Source organism: Colias eurytheme, chromosome 16, assembly GCF_061535395.1.
Source record: "Colias eurytheme isolate Ceu_HAF_F1 chromosome 16, ilColEury1 Martin Lab GWU primary, whole genome shotgun sequence".
NCBI classification, from domain to species: domain Eukaryota; kingdom Metazoa; phylum Arthropoda; class Insecta; order Lepidoptera; family Pieridae; genus Colias; species Colias eurytheme.
Genome location: NC_142995.1, coordinates 5,812,244 through 5,838,691, shown reverse-complemented (window position 1 = coordinate 5,838,691; position 26,448 = coordinate 5,812,244). Strand labels below are relative to the sequence as shown.

General features: G+C 35.6%; 1 protein-coding gene across 2 annotated transcripts; it reads right to left on the bottom strand.

The window, feature by feature from the left end:
- On the bottom strand, positions 1-25,210 carry Sdb (SAXO downstream of blistered). Of its 2 annotated transcripts, XM_090110633.1 has the most exons (5): positions 22,155-25,210; positions 21,823-22,079; positions 7,636-11,024; positions 3,530-7,477; positions 1-2,605 (listed from the first exon to the last, which is right to left on the bottom strand). In XM_090110633.1, exons 1-5 carry the CDS (start codon positions 25,041-25,043, stop codon positions 219-221), a joined length of 12,870 nt encoding a protein of 4,289 aa, XP_089966759.1. In that variant the 5' UTR covers positions 25,044-25,210; the 3' UTR covers positions 1-218. The 2 variants fall into 2 exon arrangements, with proteins under 2 accessions (XP_089966759.1, XP_089966758.1); XM_090110632.1 differs by having other exon boundaries at positions 1-7,477; positions 22,155-25,205.
- Between the last annotated feature and the right edge of the window lie 1,238 nt (positions 25,211-26,448).

Here is a 26,448-nt window from a genome sequence, read left to right as displayed (position 1 = left end):
TTTTTTTATAAAAATTTATTACATGGCAAAGTTTGATAAACACAAAAATAAAATATATTAATAAGGTATAAATCATTAAAATTGCAACATTTTCTTAAGAAGGCACGTATTATCTTAGGACTAGTAGTGTTAGTTTGCGTATAAAAATTAAAATTAAGCATCAAAATACAAAAATAATAAGGAATGATATTTTAAAAAGTAAATAGATCGACGCTTGATTATTTAGTTTTCTGTTCTGTTATTTTAGAAGCATAGAATTTATGCTCGCGAGAATCACGAGTATGTTTAAAAGGAGTGCGCGAAGATTCTAAAAGGGTTGCAGGACATGTTCCATGAACATGGGCCCTAAATTCTTGCTTGTAACTTGTTGCACTCCCGTCGCCTAAGACAAAATGAGAAGTATTCCCGTGTTGTGCATGACGTTCCACTTTTTCCACACGCTCCGTTCTTTCTATTTTCCGTGAATGATCTGAGCGTGAGAAACTTCCATAAGATCGCGCTTCAGATTGTCCGTAGAATTCACCACCAATGCGGAGATTATCCTTTACAACTGTACGAGGTTGTCTCTCGATTATTAGTGTGGATTGACCATCTCTGCGTTGTTGACGGCGGTAATCATCATTTTCGGTGTGATGAGTTATAACAGAGGAACCATCTCGAGCAGAGCGATGCATTGAGCTAATGCTCTTCCTATCTGCGCTATGAGTGGAGTTGCTTATGTAATCCCCACGTTCAGATAAATTAGAAATACTTTTACGTTGGGCTGCTGCAGTGGAACTCGTAGAATGGTATGCTTCTGTGTTTGATGTAACTCCCTTACGATGAAGAACTGCATTGCTAGTATTGGCATCCGATATAAAGTCTGATGTACGTTTGTGATACCCGGTACGATTCGAATAATCCTGAGATGAAGTTGCAGTGTCTCCACCATGCATGGCTCTTTGGAACTCTACACTTGTTTTTGTTACACTGTCACTTAACTGATTTCTATTAGATGTATGAGTTTGGTGAGACACATTAGTATTCACAGTTCTGTGTTCGTGTCCTTCAGTCGAAACGTTCATGTTATTCGATTTTCGTTGAATATTTGATGTTTGCACATTGTTGCGAGAATCATGACTAATATTATCACCAATAATATTACGTGATGTAATTGTATGGTCTTGTGTCCTGTGTCTGTTTATTTGATCGCTGTGTATACGACTATCAGTCACACGTTGGGATGTCTGAGATGTACTATTATCTGACACATGAGAAGTCTTATAATGCTGTGTGGAACTAGATACTTGACTTGTAGATTCTCTCCCAAGATTTTGATTGATATTATCATTTTCTTTAATAATAATATTCTTTTGATTGCGTCTGTTGTCAGTCACATCATGCGAGCCTTTAACCGTGAAAGTAGTGTTAAGTGTATCGTGTTGGTGTTGATTTTGTAATTGGTGATGGTGTTGTTGTTGATTATGGTGTTGGTGGAGGTGTTGTTGTTGGTTTTGGTGTTGTTGACGGTGTTGTTGTTCATTTTGGTGTTGGTGTTGTTGATGGTTTAGATGTTGTTGCTGGTGCTGGTTTTGCTGTTGATTTTCAGACATATTATACTGACTCTTATGTGATTGATGATTTTCACTTGATGAAGATTTAGTTTGATTTGTAGATATAACATTTCTAGATTGTTGATTAAGCGAATCTGTTGAGGAATTTAGTTGATCAACATGAGTAATTCCTTTATTATTTGGTTTACCAGAACCTTCGCCTACAGTGGTATTTACTTCAACATTTCTAGTTACGGTCACCCACTTTCCTGCAATCAACTTCTTTTCGGTAACTTGTTTCATCGTTTTCGTGGAATTTGTTGTTGTAGATGAAATATTTTTTACGTTCCTTGAATCAACTCTGTTTACCGTATTTTTGTCATTCGTGTTTCGCGTCATACTATTAGATGTTCGATTCACTTTGTTTGTTTGGTCATTTGTATGTCCTGAAGACGTGCGTTCGACGCTACCTTGACGTACTGTATTGTCAGTTTTGCTGATGAAACCAGTTTGATTTACGACACCGGTTTTTTGTACAGATTGGTTAACTTGGTTAACAGAATGGTCGTAATTTGTTGAAGATTTTTGGTAATCATGTTGATGAGGATGGTTTTGTGGATGACCATACGTAGATCTATGTACATCTGTTTGATTTCTCTGGATGTTTGTTTTCTCATCGTGAGTAGTTTGTGAATTTGTAACTAAAACTTTATTAACTGTGTGGTGCTGCACATCATGTCTCACAATATTAGTAGAATCTTGATTGTGGTATGTTGTCTCATCTGATGAAACGACTTGCCTCGTTTGAGAAGGACCTCGCCTCATAGGACTCCATCTTTCCTGATCTTCTGGAGTCTTATATTTTGATGGCAAAGGTGACTGACCAGGTCTATCAGGATGATCTTGACCTTGGTTTCTAATTGTATCATCAGTTTGCGGTCTTCCATCAGCTGGTCGCCTATTTGTGCTATCATCGTTCTCCACGGGTTTATTCCATCTTGGTCTAGGTGATTTATCGCTTACTTCATCATCCCGTGCCGGAGAGTGAGTATGGGATGGGTGTTTACTTGGACCTTTAGCATCGACAAATATCTCTTGTATGACATTTGGTTGATCAACATGAGTAATTCCTTTATTATTTGGTTTACCAGAACCTTCGCCTTCAGTGGTATTTACTTCAACATTTCTAGTTACGGTCACCCACTTTCCTGCAATCAACTTCTTTTCGGTAACTTGTTTCATCGTCTTCGTGGAATTTGTTGTTGTAGATGAAATATTTTTTACGTTCCTTGAATCAACTCTGTTTACCGTATTTTTGTCATTCGTGTTTCGCGTCATACTATTAGATGTTCGATTCACTTTGTTTGTTTGGTCATTTGTATGTCCTGAAGACGTGCGTTCGACGCTACCTTGACGTACTGTATTGTCAGTTTTGCTGATGAAACCAGTTTGATTTACGACACCGGTTTTTTGTACAGATTGGTTAACTTGGTTAACAGAATGGTCGTAATTTGTTGAAGATTTTTGGTAATCATGTTGATGAGGATGGTTTTGTGGATGACCATACGTAGGTCTATGTACATCTGTTTGATTTCTCTGGATGTTTGTTTTCTCATCGTGAGTACTTTGTGAATTTGTAACTAAAACTTTATTAGCTGTGTGGTGCTGCACATCATGTCTCACAATATTAGTAGAATCTTGATTGTGGTATGTTGTCTCATCTGATGAAATGACTTGCCTCGTTTGAGAAGGACCTGGCCTCATGGGACTCCATCTTTCTTGATCTTCTGGAGACTTATATTTAGATGGCAAAGGTGACTGACCAGGTCTATCAGGACGATCTTGACCTTGGTTTCTAATTGTATCATCAGTTTGCGGTCTTCCATCAGCTGGTCGCCTATTTGTGCTATCATCATTCTCCACGGGTTTATTCCATCTTGGTCTAGGTGATTTATCCCGTGCCGGAGAGTGAGTATGGGATGGGTGTTTACTTGGACCTTTAGCATCGACAAATGTCTCTTGTTTGACTCTGTCTGTGTAATTTTGAGTGTGATACTTAGAATCTTCTTCCGTTCGTTGAGTCGACTTGGAATACACTTCTGAAGTAACGTGATTACTCTTTTGGGGGCCTTGCTTTTGTTTATTCTTTACATCGTCTTCGTTTGGTTTTCTTTGAATTTGTTTCGGTTCATTTTCTTTTATGGCAGGTTTTCGTTCCTTAGTTGTAATATTGAAATCAGTTTTACGATTGAGGTCTTCAAACACACCTTCAATTTTTAAGTTGTCTTCTCGACGCGTTAATTTTACCCTTTGACCTTTGACTAGACGATATGTATCCGACGATCGAATATTTTCCATATTACCTTCCATTTTTAAGTTATCTTCATGTTTGACAATAGCAGTTCTTTCACCAGTCACAACTTTATAATCATTCTTTTGCTTCATGTCTATAAATTCGCCTTCAATTTTTAAATTATCTTCACGTCGGATGATATCGACTCTATCAACCTTCTGTCTAACATCAAAGTCATGTTCAATTTGTATATTATCAACGTGTCTAAATGGCTTTCTTTTTTCAGCAGGTTGAGATGGAACAACTTCAGGTTTATAAAACTTGCCATCAGGTTTCAAATTATCCTGCGGTTTAACCACAGGAGCTCTTTCTCCTTTTGTAGCACTGTAATCATTACGGGTGTGTAGATCAATGAATTCACCTTCTGTCCGTAAGTTATCTTCATGTTTTTGGATAACAATTTTTTCTGTCTTGTCAATTCGTTTATAATCATCTCTGGTACGATGAACATCTATCACACCTTCCATTTTGAGATGATCTTCATGCTTAACTACATTCATACGTTCTCCACGAGTAGCAGTATAATCAGTCCGTCGCACGATGTCCATTTCACCCTCTGGTTTTAAGTTATCTTCTGGTTTCTTTTGCACAGGTCTTTCTCCAAGCGAAACTGGTTTTGGCTTTTCTGGCCTCTCAAATTTGCCTTCAGTTTTAAGATTGTCCTGTGGCTTCTTAGGCGTTGGTCTTTCACCTGGTTGCCATTTTTCTGCTGTTGGTTTTTCAAAATCACCTTCAGGTTTTAAATTGTCTTGAGGCTTCTTTGGTTTTTGACGTTCAGCTGGTTTCCATTCTTGAGGCTTGGGTGTCTCGAATGTTCCTTCGGGTCTTAAATTATCTTGAGGTTTTTTCGGTGTTTGTCTTTCAGCAGGTTTCCATTGTTCTTGTTTTGTTTTTTCAAATTCTCCCTCAGTATGCAAATTGTCTTTTGGTTTTGTTGGAGTTGGTCGCTCTGCAGGTTGCCATTCTTTTTGTTTTGGTTGCTCAAAATCACCTTCTGGTTTGAGATTATCTTGTGGCCTCTTTTGAACAGGTCGTTCAGCTGGTCGCCATTGTTGTTTATCAGGTGTCGTGAATTCACCTTCAGGCTTAAGGTTATCTTTAGGCTTTTTAGCAGTCTGCTTTTCTGCAGGCCGCCATTGGTCTTGTTTTGGTTGCTCAAAGTCACCCTCTGGTTTTAAGTTATCTTCGGGTCGCGTTTGTTCCCGACGTTCAGCTGGTCGCCATTGTTGTTTATCAGGTGTCGTGAATTCACCTTCAGGCTTAAGATTATCTTTAGGCTTTTTAGGAGTCTGTTTTTCTGCAGGTCGCCATTGCTCTTGTTTAGGTTGCTCAAAGTCACCCTCTGGTTTTAAGTTATCTTGGGGTCGCATTTGTTCCGGTCGTTCAGCTGGTCGCCATTGTTGTTTATCAGGTGTCGTGAATTCACCTTCAGGCTTAAGATTATCTTTAGGCTTTTTAGGAGTCTGTTTTTCTGCAGGTCGCCATTGCTCTTGTTTAGGTTGCTCAAAGTCACCCTCTGGTTTTAAGTTATCTTGGGGTCGCATTTGTTCCGGTCGTTCAGCTGGTCGCCATTGTTGTTTATCAGGTGTCGTGAATTCACCTTCAGGCTTAAGATTATCTTTAGGCTTTTTAGGAGTCTGTTTTTCTGCAGGTCGCCATTGCTCTTGTTTAGGCTGCTCAAAGTCACCCTCTGGTTTTAAGTTATCTTGGGGTCGCATTTGTTCCGGTCGTTCAGCTGGTCGCCATTGTTGTTTATCAGGTGTCGTGAATTCACCTTCAGGCTTAAGATTATCTTTAGGCTTTTTAGGAGTCTGTTTTTCTGCAGGTCGCCATTGCTCTTGTTTAGGTTGCTCAAAGTCACCCTCTGGTTTTAAGTTATCTTGGGGTCGCATTTGTTCCGGTCGTTCAGCTGGTCGCCATTGTTGTTTATCAGGTGTCGTGAATTCACCTTCAGGCTTAAGATTATCTTTAGGCTTTTTAGGAGTCTGTTTTTCTGCAGGTCGCCATTGCTCTTGTTTAGGTTGCTCAAATTCACCCTCTGGTTTTAAGTTATCTTGGGGTCGCTTTTGTTCCGGTCGTTCAGCTGGTCGCCATTGTTGTTTATCAGGTGTCGTGAATTCACCTTCAGGCTTAAGATTATCTTTAGGCTTTTTAGGAGTCTGTTTTTCTGCAGGTCGCCATTGCTCTTGTTTAGGTTGCTCAAAGTCACCCTCTGGTTTTAAGTTATCTTCGGGTCGCGTTTGTTCCCGACGTTCAGCTGGTCGCCATTGTTGTTTATCAGGTGTAGTGAATTCACCTTCAGGCTTAAGATTATCTTTAGGCTTTTTCGCAGTCTGCTTTTCTGCAGGCCACCATTGGTCTTGTTTTGGTTGCTCAAAGTCACCCTCTGGTTTTAAGTTATCTTGGGGTCGCGTTTGTTCCCGACGTTCAGCTGGTCGCCATTGTTGTTTATCAGGTGTCGTGAATTCACCTTCAGGCTTAAGATTGTCTTTAGGCTTTTTAGGAGTCTGTTTTTCTGCAGGTCGCCATTGCTCTTGTTTAGGTTGCTCAAATTCACCCTCTGGTTTTAAGTTATCTTGGGGTCGCGTTTGTTCCCGACGTTCAGCTGGTCGCCATTGTTGTTTATCTGGTGTCGTGAATTCACCTTCAGGTTTTAAATTATCAGAAGGACGACGGACTGGAGCCCTATCTCCAGGTTGCCACTCTTCTGGCTTCCTCCTTTCAAATTCTCCTTCCGGACGTAAATTATCCTCTGGTTTTTTAGCTATAGGCCTCTCTGATGGTCGCCATTCTTCATGTTTAGGAGTTTCAAAATCACCCTCAGGCTTGAGATTATCTTTTGGTTTCTTGGGAGTTTGTCTCTCAGCTGGTCGCCATTCATCTTGTTTTGGCTTTTCGAATTCACCTTCTGGTTTGAGATTATCCGTAGGTTTCTTCTGTGTAGGACGCTCAGCTGGATGCCATTCCTCCTTTTCTGGAGTTGTAAACTCACCTTCTGGGAATAAATTGTCCGAAGGTTTTTTAGGCTTTTGTCGTTCAGCTGGGCGCCAATCTTCCTTTTTCGGTGTCTCAAATTCACCTTCTGGAACTAAATTATCTTTAGGTTTCTTTGCAGTTTGCCTTTCGGCAGGACGCCACACATCTTGTTTTGGTTTTTCCATTTCACCTTCAGGCTTAAGATTATCCTCCGGTTTTTTAGCTAAAGGTCTTCTTCCGGTCCACTTCTCTTCATGGATTTTATATTCTTCTTGACTGGTGGTTATATTCTCCGTATTTTCTGTGGAGTAAAACTTTTCAATGTCTTCTTTAGTCCATGTACGACGCCTCTGTGGTCGTTCTATGATAGTATTCTTTTCAGTATAGTCTTTTTGATTAGATGTTACAAACTCAATCTCCCCCTCGTGAATTAAATTATCCGTTCTTTTAGTTACTAACGTAGTCCTTTCAACTGTATCAGTATAGTCAATAAATTCAGACTGTGATGTAGTTTCTGTGACCATATCCCCTTCCAATTTTGTCCAAGTATTTCTTCTAACGGGCTTAGGTCTTTCTGTTGGTTTTATTGTGTATTCACTTCGAGAAGTTGTTGTATCTGAAAATAATAGATCTTATTAATCATCTAATATTTAAAAAAAATACTAAGATGTATCAATTTAATTAATATTATATTGCAAAATACTGCATAAAGAAAATACATAAATTTTATTTATTAATTTATAGGAGCAGAAATAAAAGTAAATTTGTAATTACCTGTGAATTCGCCCTCGGTAATAATATTATCAGTACGCCTAATAATTTCAGCTCTTTCACCGGTAACGACTTTGTAGTCTTCAATTCTTCTCGTTGTAAATTCTCCTTCAGGTTTCAAATTGTCAACTGGTTTCTTTTGTATTGTTCTTTCAGCGGGACGCCACTTTTCTTTTTCCGGTGTGGTAAATTCTCCTTCTGGTTTCAAATTGTCTTCAGGTCTTTTCATTGGTTCCCTTTCTCCTGGTTGCCATTTTTCTGGTTTTTTACGTTCAAACTCTCCTTCAGGTTTAAGATTATCCTCTGGTTTCTTTTGTTTCGGTCGCTCAGCAGGACGCCACTCATCAGGTGTCTGTCTTTCAAACTCTCCTTCAGGTTTAAGATTATCCTCTGGTTTCTTTTGTTTTGGTCGCTCAGCAGGACGCCACTCATCAGGTTTCTGTCTTTCAAATTCACCTTCAGGTTTGAGATTATCTTCTGGCTTTTTAGGCTGTGTTTTTTCAGCAGGTCTCCAAGGCATTTTTTCAGGAGTTGTAAACTCTCCTTCTGGTTTCAAGTTATCCTCTGGCTTTTTAGGTTTTTGACGTTCAGCCGGTTGCCACCTGTCTTTTTGAGGTGTTGTAAATTCTCCTTCTGGTTTTAAGTTATCTACAGGTTTCCGTGTTGGTGCTCGATCTCCGGGTTGCCACTCATCAGGTTGACGTTTTTCAAAGTCACCTTCTGGTTTTAAGTTGTCTTCTGGCTTTTTAGGTTTTTGACGTTCAGCTGGTTGCCAGCGTTGTTTATCTGGTGTTGTAAATTCACCTTCAGGTCTAAGATTATCTTCTGGTTTGCGAATTTGAGCCCGATCAGCAGGTTTCCACTGCTCTGGTCTCCTATCTTCAAAGTCTCCTTCCGGATATAAATTATCTTCAGGCTTAATGGGCTTTGGTCGTTCAGCTGGTTTCCATTCCTCCTTTTTAGGAGACGTAAATTCTCCTTCAGGTTTAAGATTGTCCTCAGGGCGGCGAGTGGGTGCTCTATCACCTGGTTGCCATTTTTCAGGTCGTCGTTTTTCAAATTCTCCTTCAGGTTTCAAGTTATCTTCCGGACGTTTTACTGGCGCACGATCACCTGGGCGCCATTCTTCTGGTTTTCTGCCTTCGAAATCTCCTTCAGGTTTGAGATTGTCTTCTGGTTTCTTTGGCTTTTGTCGCTCAGCTGGACGCCATGTTTCTTTATCAGGTGTCGTAAATTCCCCTTCAGGTTTTAAATTATCTTCAGGTTTCTTCTGCTTTTGACGTTCAGCAGGCTGCCAAGTTTGTTTTTCAGGAGATGTGAATTCACCTTCAGGTTTAAGATTATCTTCAGGTTTACGGACTGGAGCTCTATCACCTGGACGCCACTCGTCAGGTTTTCGTTTTGTAAATTCTCCTTCAGGATATAAATTATCTTCAGGTTTTTTAGGTTTCTGACGCTCGGCTGGTCGCCATGCTTCTTTTTCTGGTGTTGTAAATTCACCTTCGGGCTTAAGATTGTCTTCCGGTCGACGCGTAGGAGCTCTATCCCCAGGTTTCCATTCTTCAGGACGTCTTTTTTCAAAATCACCTTCAGGCCTAAGATTATCTTCGGGACGCTTAACCGTTGCTCTCTCGCCAGGTTGCCACTTATCTGGTTTTCTATCTTCAAATTCTCCTTCAGGAAACAGATTATCCTCAGGTCGTTTTGGCTGCTGCCTCTCAGCTGGTCGCCAAGGTTCTTTTTCGGGCGTTGTAAATTCACCTTCGGGCTTAAGGTTATCTTCTGGTCGTCGAGCAGGAGCTCTATCTCCAGGTTGCCACTTCTCCGGTTTTCTGACTTCAAAGTCTCCCTCAGGTTTAAGATTATCTTCGGGTTTTTTCGGCTTTTGGCGTTCAGCTGGCTGCCAAGGCTGCTTTTCAGGAGAGGTGAATTCACCTTCAGGCTTAAGATTATCCTCCGGCTTACGGACTGAAGCTCTATCTCCCGGACGCCACTCATCAGGCTTTCGTTTTGCAAACTCACCTTCAGGATACAAATTATCTTCCGGTTTTTTAGGTTTTTGACGCTCAGCTGGTCGCCATTGCTCTTTTTCTGGTGTAGTGAATTCACCTTCTGGTCTGAGATTGTCCTCGGGACGACGCGTCGGAGCTCTATCACCAGGTTGCCATTCTTCTGGTCGTCGTCTTTCAAAATCACCTTCAGGTTTAAGATTGTCTTCGGGTCGTTTAACAGGGGCTCTCTCACCAGGCTGCCATTTTTCAGGTTTTCTATCTTCGAAATCTCCTTCAGGTTTAAGATTGTCTTCAGGTTTACGGACTGGAGCTCTGTCTCCTGGACGCCACTCATCGGGCTTTCGTCTTGTAAATTCACCTTCAGGATATAAATTATCTTCAGGTTTTTTGGCTTTTGGACGTTCAGCAGGTCGCCATTGTTCTTTTTCTGGAGAAGTGAATTCACCTTCAGGTTTTAGATTGTCTTGAGGGCGACGTGTAGGAGCTCTGTCACCAGGTTGCCATTCTTCCGGTCGTCTTTTTTCAAAATCACCTTCAGGCCTAAGATTGTCTTCGGGTCGTTTAACGGGTGCTCTTTCACCTGGTTGCCACTTTTCAGGTTTTCTATCTTCGAAATCTCCTTCGGGTCTAAGATTGTCTTCTGGACGACGTACTGGAGCTCTGTCACCTGGACGCCATTCATCTGGTTTGCGCTTCTCAAATTCACCCTCTGGGAACAAGTTGTCTTCCGGTTTTTTGGGTTTTTGACGATCTGCTGGCCGCCATTGTTCTTTTTGTGGCGTAGTAAATTCCCCTTCTGGTCTAAGATTATCTTCTGGCCGGCGTGTTGGAGCTCTATCCCCAGGCCTCCATTCCTCTGGACGTCTCTTTTCAAATTCACCCTCTGGTTTCAAATTATCTTCTGGCCGCTTCACCGGGGCTCGATCACCGGGTCGCCATTCCCCTGGTCTGGTATAATCAACATCACCTTCTGGTTTTAAGTTATCCTCAGGTTTTCGTGGACGCTGGCGCTCTGCTGGACGCCACTGGTCTTTTTCAGGCGTAGTAAATTCACCTTCTGGCTTCAAATTATCTTCAGGCCGTCTGGTTGGTGCTCTATCACCTGGGCGCCATTCCTCAGGTTGCCTCTTTTCAAATTCTCCTTCAGGTTTAAGATTATCTTCCGGCTTAGTTGCTTTAGGGCGTTCGACGGGCTGCCAACGGGGACGTTCTGGCTCCTGAAAATCACCTTCCAGATACAAGTTATCTTCATGAATAACTGCTGTGGTTCGACTGACATGTTTTTCATCATAATCTTGTTTGTACGCGGAAACCACGCTCGTGGTATGCTCCACATCGAACAATGGCTCCGGGACATCGTTGTGTGGGCAACGGTGATGCCTGAAAAAAACAAACACATATTTTGAGAACTAACATCAAATCGAATCAATCATTAGATAACTATTTTATCTTGTTCTTTTTATGCCAACTGCAAGATTTATTAATGGATAAAAAACGAATTTTTAAGGAATTACATTAAGTGTGCCTTAAATATTAATTCTAAAACCACTAACATAGTATTCAGTCACCTTTTTATTCGGTAAGGATGCAAATGTAAAGGGAAACGACGTTGAAATGTCAAAGGCGGTAGCGTAAGCAATTTAGCCATCACACGCGTCCATCGCGCTCCATACACAAAGCCCTTTGATCACTACGCAACTTATAACTCAATTTAAATTAGACCTTACTATGTAAACCGAAATCCAAAAATTATCGTTCATGATATGTGGAATATATTAAAGAACTAACATATTCACGTTTTATCACTAAGGCTAATATTTATTGAATAATAAGTGAAGCGAGTGAAACGTCGTATCGCGCCCTCACAACTGCCGTAGGTACGTAGAAGCGTTTCAGTATGAAAAAAGACCATCCTTCAGTATTAAACCTTATTGAACTCTATGTAGTGACCAATTTCTATTAAAATACCAAGTCAATATTGAGCATGCATTAAATATATACAAGACACTAAAATTAATAACTTTGTCATTGTTTAATATTAATTTTCGTTTCAAAATAAACAGAATATTAAAATTTAATCAATTTGATAATCGTAAAATTGGTTTTCACACGTACAGGTGTTTGGCCTCGTGCCCTGTAATAACAGTTAGTTACCATAGGAACCGCCTTGTATCGAAGGGGCTAAAACAGCTGAAATTTCTGAGTGTATATGAATAATGTGCGAATAAATACTTATAGTTCTAACACTGATGTTACTCATAAAGAATCGATGGAACACAAGTGGGTGTTTATTCACAAGTCTCGATTTAGCGCTGACTAAGTCCTTTCATGAAAGGAGATCCATCTCACTTGCTACAGACGGTCCTTAATTGACCATAATTTGTCGGACTTTTATCATTGATATCCTTGAAATTAAGTACGGAGATTTTAAATTATTTTTAATTACTTTCTGCATATTCTGCATATCACGTCTACATAGTTAAATGTTAGTAAACTTATTCGAATGTTTTTAATATCTAGACCAGCTGTCCACCTACTTTCTACACTTATCTGTATCTAACAAAAATGAATACCTTTTTATCTGTTGAATATCTAAGTTACTACTTATTTGATAAAATTAATTTATTTATTGTTTACTTTTCAGGTGAAAATGTTATTGACAAAGTTGAATAGCCTAGTAATTGTTTTTTATGAAGATATCAATCTCACAATCCCATTTATTATCTTATCGAGTAAAACCTAGATTAGTGTAATCTTTTCGTGTCATATATATACAAGGGGCAAAGTATTAGGTAGATCTATATATTTTTAACAATTTTTTTGTTAGTGCTTCATTTGAACTCAAAACGTTTTCTTCTTTACTATTGATAACGTATACCTATGTAATGTAGGTAATAAATAATAAGGAAACAATGTAATAATGTTTGTACGTAAATAGTAAAGTGTTGGCAGAATAATCCACATAACTACATGATACCTACATCATATTCCTCTTATCCTACATTCATAATAGGAAGGTACCTAATAATAAATATCTTGGTAATTTCTGAATTAAGTATAGACTGCTTTTTCAGATACGACACGTTAATTAAAAGCGTGTAAATGATAAAAGAAAATAATTATGCATCATTCATAAAACTATTTCGGTTACACAACTACTGAATAAGGATTCCCGTACATAACATGATACAACGTCTCAGAAGCCATACGTTGATGCATTATCCAATTTCTCTACTACTATTAGAATGCACTTTATTAGATATTAAGAAATTGACGCTGAATAACTACCAAGCATATGTAAAAGTTACTATTTCAATAATAATTCCTAAGAAGAAATTACTCGAAAATTAAAGAAGTATAAACACAAAGAAGAAGAAGGCTAAGATTTAATTAAATAGAAGATATTTGCATTCTCATAATATCAATGTCACGACCTTTCTGATTAATTCTGGAAACAGATGACTTCATTTAGCGCAAAGTACGAAAACCACAACCGAGATAGGTCATACTGAATGAGCAACGAGGGTAGGCGACCGTGACATAAATATTTATAAATAATTTCTTATTTTCCTCAAAATCTCCTTGGTGGCAAATAATATATTTATGATGTGTCAATACAACAAGCCACCTGTTGGATGAATGCTTTAATTGTTATTTTAAACCTGAATAACGATACTTTTTTCGTTTATCGTGAATAAGAAACGTAGGTATAATTAGGAGAGATGTTCTCAATGAAGCGTATTTTCCAAACCAAACTCTGCGGTTTATCTTATATGATAGCACGGAACAGACGTTATCTACCTTCTAAGGAAATCATACAAATGATGTGACAAATAATACCTACAAAAGATTATTATAGCATTAGATACTATGGCTACATAATATTATGATATGCCACTTTCAATTATCCCATATGTTGCGATGCACTTAAAATATTTATTTATAGCCATAATTCTGCAAAATGCAAATAAACAGAGACGGTAAGTAATGGAAACATGAGCCCTAGCTCGGTTTTCATAAGAAGCCAGATGCACATCTGCTTCAATGCCTGACTCACAAGATGGTGACGAGATTCAATGTTTACTATATTGGGAGGATTGCTCAACACAGATTGAAGTAATGACGATGATAAACAAAGAAACACAAATTTTATAAAATTTCTAAAGCTGTATTTTTTTAAACAGCAGGCGTGATCAATAAATGTTCTATGGGTACCTACTGTATTTTTCTACATTTGATTAGCCATACTAATTAATAGCTATTATAATGCAAGGCCTACCTTACCTCCCTATTAATTTCTATTAAGTCACCATAGTTAGTTTCTACATTGCATGTAATCTTTCGATAATCTATACCTAAGAATGACCGAATCATAAAGCATTATCGTTTTATCTCCATTCGAAAATTTATACATTATCAAGTTATATAAGCGTGTACCAACTATCAAGGTCACCTTTGTTGATTCCAAGTTCGAAATAATCAACGTCCGGAAACAATTTAGCAAGTGTAGCTAAGAACATTCAATCATAGACACATAAAAAGAATAATATTACAGATTTGCGCTACGTGATTTTAACACAGACAGGCCATATGGTCGACGACCTTCTATGGTTGTGTTGATTAAGAACTAGCTGTGTAACTCCTACACAAAGTATACAAATAGGTATCCTACTTTTACTGACATCTGTTTTGGATTAAACTGTCCAAAGATTTATAAATTATATCTAACGCAAAAAAAAATGTGAGGCTCCTTTTTTGTTTTGTCTTACAAAGTAGTTAAATGTAAATATATATTATATTCATAATACTACTGAAAAGCTTCGGTAATAACACAAAAAATGCCTACACAGCCTACACTGTATCGATGTAAAAGTTGTAACTGTAGTCCAACTTTCTTGCAGTTCTTTTAAAGTGTATGTCCACCGTTTTCAGAACTGTATCCGATAGCATTGCAATTATAAGAATACATTAAAAAAATTCTCCGAGTCTCTCCATTTTTGGGTAGCAACTAAAGACAACTTTCCATGCAGAGCGCATTGGGGTCGATCTTTTTTCGAGCCTTATACGAGAATGGGCCGATATCTCGAGACTTGTCTGCTTAATGGATACAATCGGATTTCTCGAATTGATTTGTATTTAAATAGCACCCATGGCTATAGAGAAAAATTCGAGCCAGAAGGCACTATTCGAAAAGCATTATATTTGCTTGTAAAAAAATACCTACCTAATTTTCTGGAATTTTTCAATCTATCTTATCAGTCAGTAAACGAAAAAGTCGACAAAATTTGCGATAAATGCACTTATCAAAGAAAGCGTTAAACAGTTTTTCACGACTTAGATCACCAACATAAAATGTATGTTTATGTAAAGCTATAAAATTAATTTTGTAAGTAATTTTGTTACCAAAGTGTTTAACTCTCTTAGATATAGAAAATACCATATATTGCTTGTTTTTGTCGATTTGATTGAACTTTACTGAATGTATTAAATCTTTGCTCATTAACTAGATAACGCAAAGAATGTCAGTTTACGACATAACTAATTAAAGACGAGATAAATCTCTCACTCATGTGCAACAAAGATAACATTGAAAAGAAAGTAGACGACGTTCCCGCCGATCTTCACTGCGAACACATCAATTATTTTATTTAACGCTTCATTTACAGCGCTGTTTTATGTCTAGACTCTAGACTAATAGACTAGTCTCATGTTAGCACATCCAAAAGAAATTTTCGGATACAAGCCAAATTGAAATTCGAAAGTACAAAACTGGAATATGAGGTGACGTAAGACATATCGTCCTGAACTAAGTTCTTACATCGAACCAAGTAAACAAGTAAGAAACGAGTTTGAGCGAGGACGTGGGCTCTGAGCGTCGAGCGGTGAGATCATCGACGCGAATAACTCCTACCAGCCTGAGGTCGTAGCCTGCACCATTTCGCGTCGCGTCTTTCTAATTGCCATACAAATTTGTGTACCGACCGATTCATTTTGTTACCATATTTTTAACAATGATTCGAATATTTTAAACGTGTTGACTTTCCTAACTACATACTTACTTCTTTTATAATATTACAAATTATTAACTATATCATTTATGATTTATTATTAATTATTATCTACCTTTTTTATTTAAATAAAATTCTAAGTTGATATAAATATGCATATAGTTTTGAGTGAATCACTAACATTTTTTTGTGTATAAATTATAGGTACTTACATATATTTGTATTTTTCTTATCATTATAATTTTTCTTTTTTGTTAAGTAACAATTTATGAATTACATGCATTTGATGTTACTCTACAATTTAGCCATATGGTAGCGTTATAACCAGTATATTTACAAACATATTATACAATCAAGCATATTGTAAAGATTGTAAGGTCAAGTCAGTACCATCGTTTATAACTCAATTGAGGAACTGAGTTGTGGGCGAGAGTGCTCGTGCAACCACTTTACTTATTATTAGCTATTACTCCAATAGTTTGGAATGATGCTATCACAATGTAGGGCTCGTTAAAATGCAATGAAGCTTGTTACAAAGTCTCTGCTGCATACGCTCCACGGATATTCATAATTGCGTTATCCGTTACAAGTAATTAGGCTAACACCATTTAGAATTGTGGACAACTATGAGCTTTATAAATTAACTCATTTATGGGCATAAATGGGCGTCAATTGTTTTAACTTAGCTATCAGTTGGAGAAAAAAGAGAAAAGTTAAAAACGCGAAAGAAATGTATGTAAATTCTCATATTATTGTAGAGTCATGTAGAGAAAAGCAACTTAATAATATAGTTTTCACTTGACATTCTAATATTCAACGAAACAATTTTCTACAGCGCAATTATTCATAATTTAACATAGTGTGAACTATAGATTGTGAAATGTAAACATTTAAATGCACGTATCGCTTATTGCCATAAGAGAGGTATTGGAAATCCGTTCATGTACCGCGAATGTGAGTCCCAATGCTAAATTAACATACAATAACATGTATGTTGGAATAATTTTCTGGGAACGATTCGTGATCATAATATGTATAACACGAAATCCACGACAGTGACGTAGGCGTGTGTAAAAATATTTGAACGAAATTGTTTTGAAGACTTTCTTTCAAATGGTGTAGACTGTAGACATCTTTCTTTTTTCTATATGTAATCTAAAGTCTAAACGTTTCAATTATATTATTTTTATTTATGAACAATTTGTTGTTTGCAGGTTGAAGTTGAAACCAGTCAGAACATCAAAAGTATTGAAGACACAAAATCCATATTTACTGTTTCTATATTTTCGGAAATAAATAAAAATCTTATTATTTGGATGTTGTTTTTTTTTAATTCAATTTAAATAGAAAATATATGAATTAAATTATTATGTAAGTAATGATTTTTTTTTTAATCTTTCTTTAATTTTAATGAGTTTCTCAGAAAGACGGAAAAAAATGCGTAGAAAGACTCCCACGCTCGGGCATACCTAACTTTTAAGTGTTAAATAGCGACATTTTTTTTGCAATTATGTACATCGGATAAATAATAAGTCGTATCGCATACATGAATATAAATTGAACATATAAATATTAAATAACAATTCAACGCACAGATACAAAATATCGTCCACACCTTATTCGACGAGTGAAAACATAGGTTCCCTAGAGGCTATCTAGCTCTCGCCGAAGGTGAGTAGTATATTCTTTGATCTAGCTTGTCGAATCAGTTCGCACACAGACGTGTTGTGAATACTCATTTGGTATGTACGTGGATTTTATCGTTAATTCCACACAAGTCACGTAGGTATACTTGTTTCTTAATTATTTATTGTAATGATACATATTACTGTCTGTTTATTGTAATAAGGTGCCTAGAACTCGTAAACATTAAATTAGTACTGACTACTTCCTTCCCACATTTCTCATTTTTACCGTATTTAGATGTTATTCTCGAAATTAATAAATTAAAGAAGTATAAGTAATCATCTTTTTTTACCGAAGATCTATTTGTATTATTTACTCCATTAATTCTATTTTGAATTGAGAAAAGCAAAGCAATATAAATAACTTAATGGAAAATGAGTATGATTCAAGAAAAATATTATATGTTAATGGTTCGTAATGGTGCAATAAAGCCACAAGAATTAATATCGGGCCCACGTAGAAGTTAATAGAACTAGTTTAAGTTGAAATCATTAAGATATAGGTACCAATACAGATACATATATATAGTAATATTCACCTACGCAAAAATATTTAGAGTATGTAGGCCTTTGCAAGAAACGGTACTCGCAATGACTCTTCATTTTAATTTACATACTAAAATATAGAGAAGAAAGATTTGAATCAATGACTTATAACTCTACATATTTAAAGACGATTTTAGCTCTTGATGTTCAAATGATTTTAAACTGTTGCGAAACACAATAACGGACTATAAGTTATAACGCGACAATTTTATCGATTGTCAATATGATTGCCATGGTATTTGGAACAGCAGACCTACCTATGTACATATTATGTAGCACCACCTTTCATTCAAGCAACGGTTGTCACAATGGCCGCACATGTTAATCTTTGTTACAATCTACTTTTGTACTTGCAGGGGACTCATGTAGAGTTTTTTTGGATTAACAACTCTATTATGAAAAGGCGATAGCGTGAAAATGTAGTTTTATTTCTGAAAATACATTTCATACCGCCTCGAATTTTAACCATTTTTTCCGAAAAAGAATTATCCTTAAGTTTTTCCTGGTATAAATAAGGCTCTAAGGAGTGAAGAAGTTACAAATTATAATAATAATTATTATTAATGGTTCTCATGTGTGGCCCCTTTTAAGTTTTAACAGGTGGATGTATCTTTTTGACATGCGACAGCAGATATAGATATAGAGACGGGATATGATTTATACATATAATAATATTTTAATATCGAGTTGATATTTAGTTGATACAAAGATTTCTAGTACATTTTCTTTTCAATTATTCTTTCTAAAACAAAAAAAAACGTAAATATCTACGTATTTAATAAAACTATTGTGTTACTATGTTCTATTCGACTTTATCTCTAATTTTATTTTCATATCAATATTATCGTAAGATATTAATACCAAGTAGGTTATGATAAATCTAAAATGTTTTTAGTATTCTGAAATTTAAATAGATATTATTTAGTTAATTTCGATATTTAATTGTTTCTTAACATTTCCCATATTTAAAATAACTTCAAAAATTAAACTTCCAGGTATGTAATTTTAAGTCGATAAAGACTTAGATATAATATGACGTTATGTATGTTACACATAACGTCATCACCATACATAAAAGGAAATATCCGCCGCTGGCCTCAGTGAGGACAGACGAAGGTTCTTAAATACATTTTAATATCTTTTGCAGTATAATTAAATATTTTACTTTATTTACAGATAATGCAAGTTGCAACCCAGATAGGTACCTAGTTCATTAAAATATAAAAACTAAAAAGACACGTTAGGTACCGAGGTACGTTAGAGCTATTATCCTTTTTTTACATTGATAAAATAGTTTTCTACAAGCATCTTATTTCATTATTCTACTGTAATGTTGATAATTAACCAAGTCAAGTAACTGATATCTGCTATAATGAAGCAAGTCTGTGGTCAGGGTTTATCGACGGACAAATATAGGTAACCTATCGGGCATGCATGACATATACCTATCGTCTGTCGAGTTCCTCGTTTTGCTAGCTCTAAATATAATAATATAAGATCTATTCAGCTCTTAAAGCAAATGATAAAATCGACAGAACTTTGAATACGATTGAAAAAGGTACCTATGAGTATTTAAATCACGAATTTTTACATTCTTTTAACACAGATAATATATGTAGAATACTTCTCTATACATATTAAGTATATTAGTATAACAAATGATTAATTATTAGCTTTTGATTTTGCTTATCATTATAAAGCAAATTAATAAACCAGTTCAAGGTCATGATCATTGCACGATCAAGTCATCCACAAGTAAATACAGTTTACAATCCTAGGAGCGCGTAATTGGTCATCGATGTGAAATAAGTACAATATTACTGCATATTTATTTATAGACGGTCATTCCGCGTAAGGTTAATATATCGCTATTATAGTTATTGTATACATAAGTATGTTCATCTGAAAGTTACTAATGAAGTAGTATATTAGTCTATGGAAGTAATGAATAATGATAAAAAAGAATAACAATGAACTAACTAGGTAAGTACCGTACCTAATTAATGAAATAGTAAAATTCTGCAAAGGTGGCCTTTTAATTTCTTTGAAAAACGCTTTAAATTTCTATTAATCATTAATTAGTATGATGTTACAATTAACTAATTACTCATAGTCATACGTGGTCATACCATGTCCTATATACACATTAAAACCCGGAACCACTAGTTAATACTAGCTACTAATTTGCTCTAAAAACTTGAACAAAAATTGTTGAAGTCCGCTTTCCAGTTTACTTCTAAACTCGTTTGCGATTTCTTATGGGTCCTAATTAGAGACTGGATCTCGCCAGGAACGTTAACTACGTCTAAATAATGTAGAATCTCCTCTTATGATTTTTCAAATCTGCTTATTTTAAAATGGCTTAGTTTACATGATACATTCAGATAGCAATAGATGTTTATTGTATAAGTTATTGTGGTTTTCAATTATGTATCATTGTAGAATAAGGAATATTTTTCAATCTTTACGATAATATTCTACCTACACGCGTCATAATACCTACACATTTTAAAATGTGATGTGCATAATCATTGTAAATATACAAATTTGTCCTTGTTACGTCATATGCATGCTGTAATTAGGTGACTCATAATAATAAGAAAAATCTATTCTATAACTATATCCGTAAAATACGTATTGAATTTGCTTCATTTTCATCACAATAAACGAATAAATGTCGCAAATGCATGTTTTTATATGTAAAAAGTTATTTTCTGTGCAAAAAAAATCTCGTAAAGCATTACATTGAGCAATAAACAATCTATATCTAACATTAAATATCGCATGAAGGTCACAACGCTATGCTAGTCAATTACCTATTTCACAATAGTTTAATACATTCACTGGGAAAAAATAGTTTTATCAATCATCCGTTTTATTTTATTCATTCACAAAATTGGAATGATGTCACGGAATAAACACAAATAGGGATACATCAATAGTCATAACTGGTGGCTCTACATTATATACAATCACTAGCTGCGCTCCGCGGTTTCACCCGCGTGATGATTGGTCTTAGCCTTCCTCGATGAATGGGCTATCACTGAAAGAATTTTTCAAATCGGACCAGTAGTTTCTGAGATTAGCGCGTTCAAACGAACAAACAAACTTCAGCTTTATAATATTAGTATCTAGATTAATTGTACTCTACTTATGGACAATATAATATTGTCCTCCTACGTAAATTTACTTCAAAATTTACTCAATACTCATGTATACAGTATGATGTAGTTAGCATCATATAAATATTATCTATTATAATTTCCTATGTAACAGGTACGCGGAACGATCATGTAACAAGGTTAACCATGCTTTTTGGGCATTGAGGGCACCCACTTTGCATTGTCTTCAATAGCTTATAAAAATTTCGAAGAGCCTAAATATAGCATTACATTTAGTTTACTATGTTATTTTACAATTACTCAAAATAAAAAATAAATTCGCATGTTGTTTATTGTTTACTCGCATTACTTATAATAGTAATTTTATGTATGATGCACAATTATATTGTACAATGTACATATATTATAAATAGGTCTACATGGGCACATAGCCAATTGGTATTGAGGAATTGTTTCTCATCAGTGTTTGTAATAAACGAAGGTATTTAAATAATGCACATTTTTCCACTTCAAAAGTGATATAAAAAGTCAATGATCATAGAATGGTTACTTATACATAAAATACTTTAAACAAACAATAAACGACTTAACATTTTAAGATATACTAAAAGGTTATTAAACCTATCGGGAATTTGACGATAATACGTTTTCGAAAAAATTCTACTTATGTTACGAGTTTGTAGTTACCATAATATTATTTTTTAATTTTTATAATGATCTTCACAGAACCATAGCTGGGCCAACTGATACAATAAATAAGAAAATTTTCAAGAAAAGATATATGGATTGAACAGGTTAAATAAATGGTTAGACTTACCCACAAGTACAGATTTCACAAATGCATTGTTCCTTTACTATCTTCTCTGGCTTCCTAGGGCCACCAGGCCTTGGCCTAGTTTCGTCTATGTAGACAGTCTCTTCGATTGTTGTTTTGTCATCTCGCACGGTTTTTCTATCGTCTATGATTGTCTCATCATAGACGGAGCTGATGACTGTATCCTGCCTTGTGGTATCTGTAATAGCGTGATCAACCACGTCGTATTCGTGTATGTCTTTCGTTGTGCGGACATCCTTCTGTAAATAAAAAAAGATAAGCAAGACGAAACATTCAGATTATTTATGAAAAGGTTAAATTTAAAATTTACTTACCAAGTTTCTGATGTCTAACGAACTGTTATCCACAAAAACGTCGGTGATAACTTTTTCATCTTCCTTTGCATCTTCATATGTTGTTTCTTTTCTGGTAATACCATTTTCAGTATAGTACCGCGTCACTTCTATTTGACTTCTCGTTTTATCAATTTCAAATGATTTTTTTACTTTATCACCCGTTGTAGTACTTAAAACGGTGGTTTCCTCAGTGTCAATGCCTTCATAAAGGTCTTTAACATCTTCATTAATTTTTGTACCGAAAGTTACCTTATCTATTCTTTTGAATGGGTATTTTTTAACCGTATCTATAATCTCTTTCAAAACTCTATCATCAATATTTCTGCGAATAACAATATTTTTATTGCTTACGGTAACATCTTTGTTTGATTGAGATGTCTCTATAATTTTTCGTAAATCACTGATAGATGTAAAGTCTTTAATATCTCTCGATGACAATATAATGTTTTCTTCAGTATCTTGACGTTTTAAATGGTGTCGAGGTTGTTCAGGTTTACCAAATGGAGACATTTGTTTTGGTCGTTTAGGTCTGTCGTCATCATTTTCATATGTGAATTTTCCATTCCATGTTCCCGTACTCCTTTCATAAGTAGTCAATGTATCTTTTGTTTCAGAACTTTTCTTGGATGTTGTTTCCTTAGATATGTTTTGTTTTTCACTTGTTATTAATTCACTAGTTTTCCTGACATCATCAGATTCTTGAGTATATGATTGCACATCATTTAGAGTACTATGTTTATCTGTGTAAACATTAGTGCTTTGATCGACTACCCTTTGTGTTCGTAAATCATCTGTGTCTGTTGTATGTTCAGTTATAGCTGGTTTTACTGGTTTTGTTAAGTCACTAGAAAATTTGTTTCTTGTAGAAGCAACTTCAATACCATTCTTATACAGAGCTGATTCTTCTTCCACATGAGTGGCGCTTTTAGGAACACCATCTTTTCCAGTATCATAATATGATTCTTTATCAAGTACATGTCTAGAATATTCATGTTCTGGTTTTATTCCCGTGCCACTGATATTGTGACTTTTTTCATACGTGGCGTGTTCTTTACTATCTCCCCATTCTCTATGTTTACTATCCACTACTCTCTGTTTGCCGTCAACAACTTCAAATACATAAGACGATGTAGATGCTTGTTGGGCACTACTTGTGTTACTTTTCATTATCTTTGTTGAATAGTTAATATTTTCAGTATTTGGAACCTGAAGTATATCTCCAACTTTTCTAATCTGATCCTGAATAGTTGCATCATAACCGTAAAAATTAGAAGAATCGGTTTGATTTATATCGCGTCTACGCGTTATTTGGTTGGTTGTAGTTTCATTCCTTGATGTTATATTTTCTCTTACATCTCTTTGCTCTGTGTTGCTTGTGTTGCTGTAGTTAGTTTTATTTGACTGCAATTTATGGTCGTTAGTTGTGCTTGTATTTTGATCAACAGTTGATTGATATTGAATATTTTGATTTATATTTTCATGAACATTTTGGTTGATGTTTTGATGCGCATTTTGATTAATGTTCTGATGAACATTTTGATTTATGTTCCGGTGAACGTTTTGGTTACTGTTCTTATCAATATTATCAGCATCGTAACGAACAGTTCGAATGTTGTCTGACATATTTCTCATACGTGAGTAATCTTCATTTGTTATTTGCTCTTGAGTAGATGAAAATTCTTGCTGGATTGAATTATCTTTTTGACTAATCACGCTCGCATGACTGGTTAACTGGTTACCATCCTTAACAAATTTGGAATCTTCTTTGATTGTCATTTCATTAAGAGGCTTTGCTCCATCTTTTCCGGTATCATATTTTGATTTCATGTCATAATTTTGAGAACTATAAATTGTCTGAGGCTTAATATCAGTGCCACTCACACTTGCATATTCTTCATTTGTAGAATGTTCTTTAGCATCCCCCCACTCTCTTTTAGAGCTGTCAATAATTCTTTCCTTACCATCTACAATTTCAACAACATATGCAGATGAAGATGACTTTGCTACACTACTGCTTTTAGATTGGCTCGACTGTGAAGTACTACTATATTCTTTTGTTTTCGTATTTTTATCAAGTGTCCCTTCACCTCCATAGAAATTGTTAGGATCTGATCTAACTGTATCCACTCTGTTAGAGTTACCGGAAACATTTTGATGACGTTCGTCATTACGACTGCTCATACGATTTTTATTGGAATCATGGCTCGAAAATTGGCTTGAATGAGTTTGTGCTAAATTTTGACGTTCAGATTGTATGAATGAATCTGTTGCATTAGCGCCCTGAGATCTTGTCAAAAATGCATTCTGGGTACCAGAAGTACTATGTGCTGTATTATCAATAAAACCAGTATTAAGCGATTGATTTGTAGAAGAGTCATATATTTGACTATGACTGGAACCGGAATGCTGAATAGATGATGATGATGATTGATAGGTTTCACTTTTAGACGTTTTCTGTTCTGATGTTGAGGAAGATTGTTGTAATACAGAGCTTGAAACAAACTCACCAGTGGTTGACTGAGCCATATCACTTACTTGATGTTCTTGCAGGGATCGAGCTTGTGATAGGTCGGACACAGAAGGTGCTTCTGTTATGATATAGTGTGGATGGCTATTATAATGCTCAGATACAACAGAACCACTGATAGATGCATGGTCGGATATGTCTGTTATCATAAGAGGGTCGTCCTCTTCGACCTTTACGTCAATATATCGAACCTTCTTACCAGATGAGCTGACCTTTTGCAAGGTATTGCTACTTTTTTGCACAGACGTCGATGTGCTTGTTTTCTGTACACTAGTCGAGGCACTTTTAGATGACGTCACCTCGGAAGTATTCGATTTAGTCTTTTTATTTTTTATAGTCATTTTGGTCGCACTTCGCTTACTATTCAACTAAAATAACTATGTTTATATTGAGATTCTTAAATAATAAAACGTAAATAATTGATTAAATATTCTTAAACACGATTCTTATCACATAATTTAAAATAAAAACTTTGCCATGTAAAGTAAATAAATAACTGTTCGCGAGTATCGTTCGTTTTCGTTTATCACTGCGTGCGCGCGCGCTGCTTGCGACCGGCTCGCGGAGTCTGAGAGCTGGCGCCGCTGCCCCCCTTACACCTTGACGTGTATTACGTCGCCCACCAGGCCTTCGCGACACGTAAGCGTTCACATCTCACTGCTGAAGTCATACCAAAAAAGGCACACAATTATTTAATCATTATGATTCGTGTAAATAATTCTAGTTATTGGTACTAAAAGTTACTTCAAATGTGACACATACTAAGAAATGAATAACAAACATAATATATGTAAATTTTAAACTTGATAGATACACTGAATATTTATAAACATGACCATATTAAATAAATAAAAATAGCAGGCAAATGAAGTGTGGAGATACGTACCTGTGAGGATAAGTACCTACCCTAATCATATAGGTATACCTACTTGAGGAATACAAAATTTTCATAAATTTTAAAAAATAATAATTAATTTTCAAGTAGTTAAGTAGGTAAGTCAATTATTTTAAAGTGAAAACGGCACAAATCTACCAAATAAAATAAAATGTATCGCCGCTCAATAAATAGGTAGATACGTATAGGTATATCAGGCACAATTTTGCATAACAGGCATTTTATGCATAAGGAAAGTAGGTAATTAGTTTTGTTGCATATCAAATGATCTGATAATTGGTGAAAATAATTGTGTTCATACTTATTTATATTGCACATTCCTTGATATCAGATGCAAGTTGTCCAAAAGTGGATTATGTACTTTCAATGATAAATTAGGTAGGTACTATAAAAAGAATAAACATGATAAGACAAGATAATGAAATTTTGTACGAAAATGTTTGAAACGAGGAATAAGATGAAGAAAAAGCAAAAAAAGTATTTATGTTAATCTTACTCCTACTGCAACTTATTGTATGGAAAATGGAAATTTGGAAATTACTATCGAAAAGTAATAATTATATATTGTTAATTTTTTTTTTTTTCGGTCACTAGCAAATATTTTTCACTTTGATACTGAAAATATCTTTCTTTATCTATAAGTACTTACACCTACAGTTTACAAAAGTATGCATATGCAAATCCTACTGTAGCGAATATCAACACAGTGCTTTGGAACTGAAAGTAATTATTATTAACCGATTTCAAAAAAGGAGGTTTCTCAATTCGACCGTACCTATACATATATTTTTTTGTTATTAACTATAATTGTTGTCGTCGTTAAACATTACTCTCATTATAATTTTTGAGAT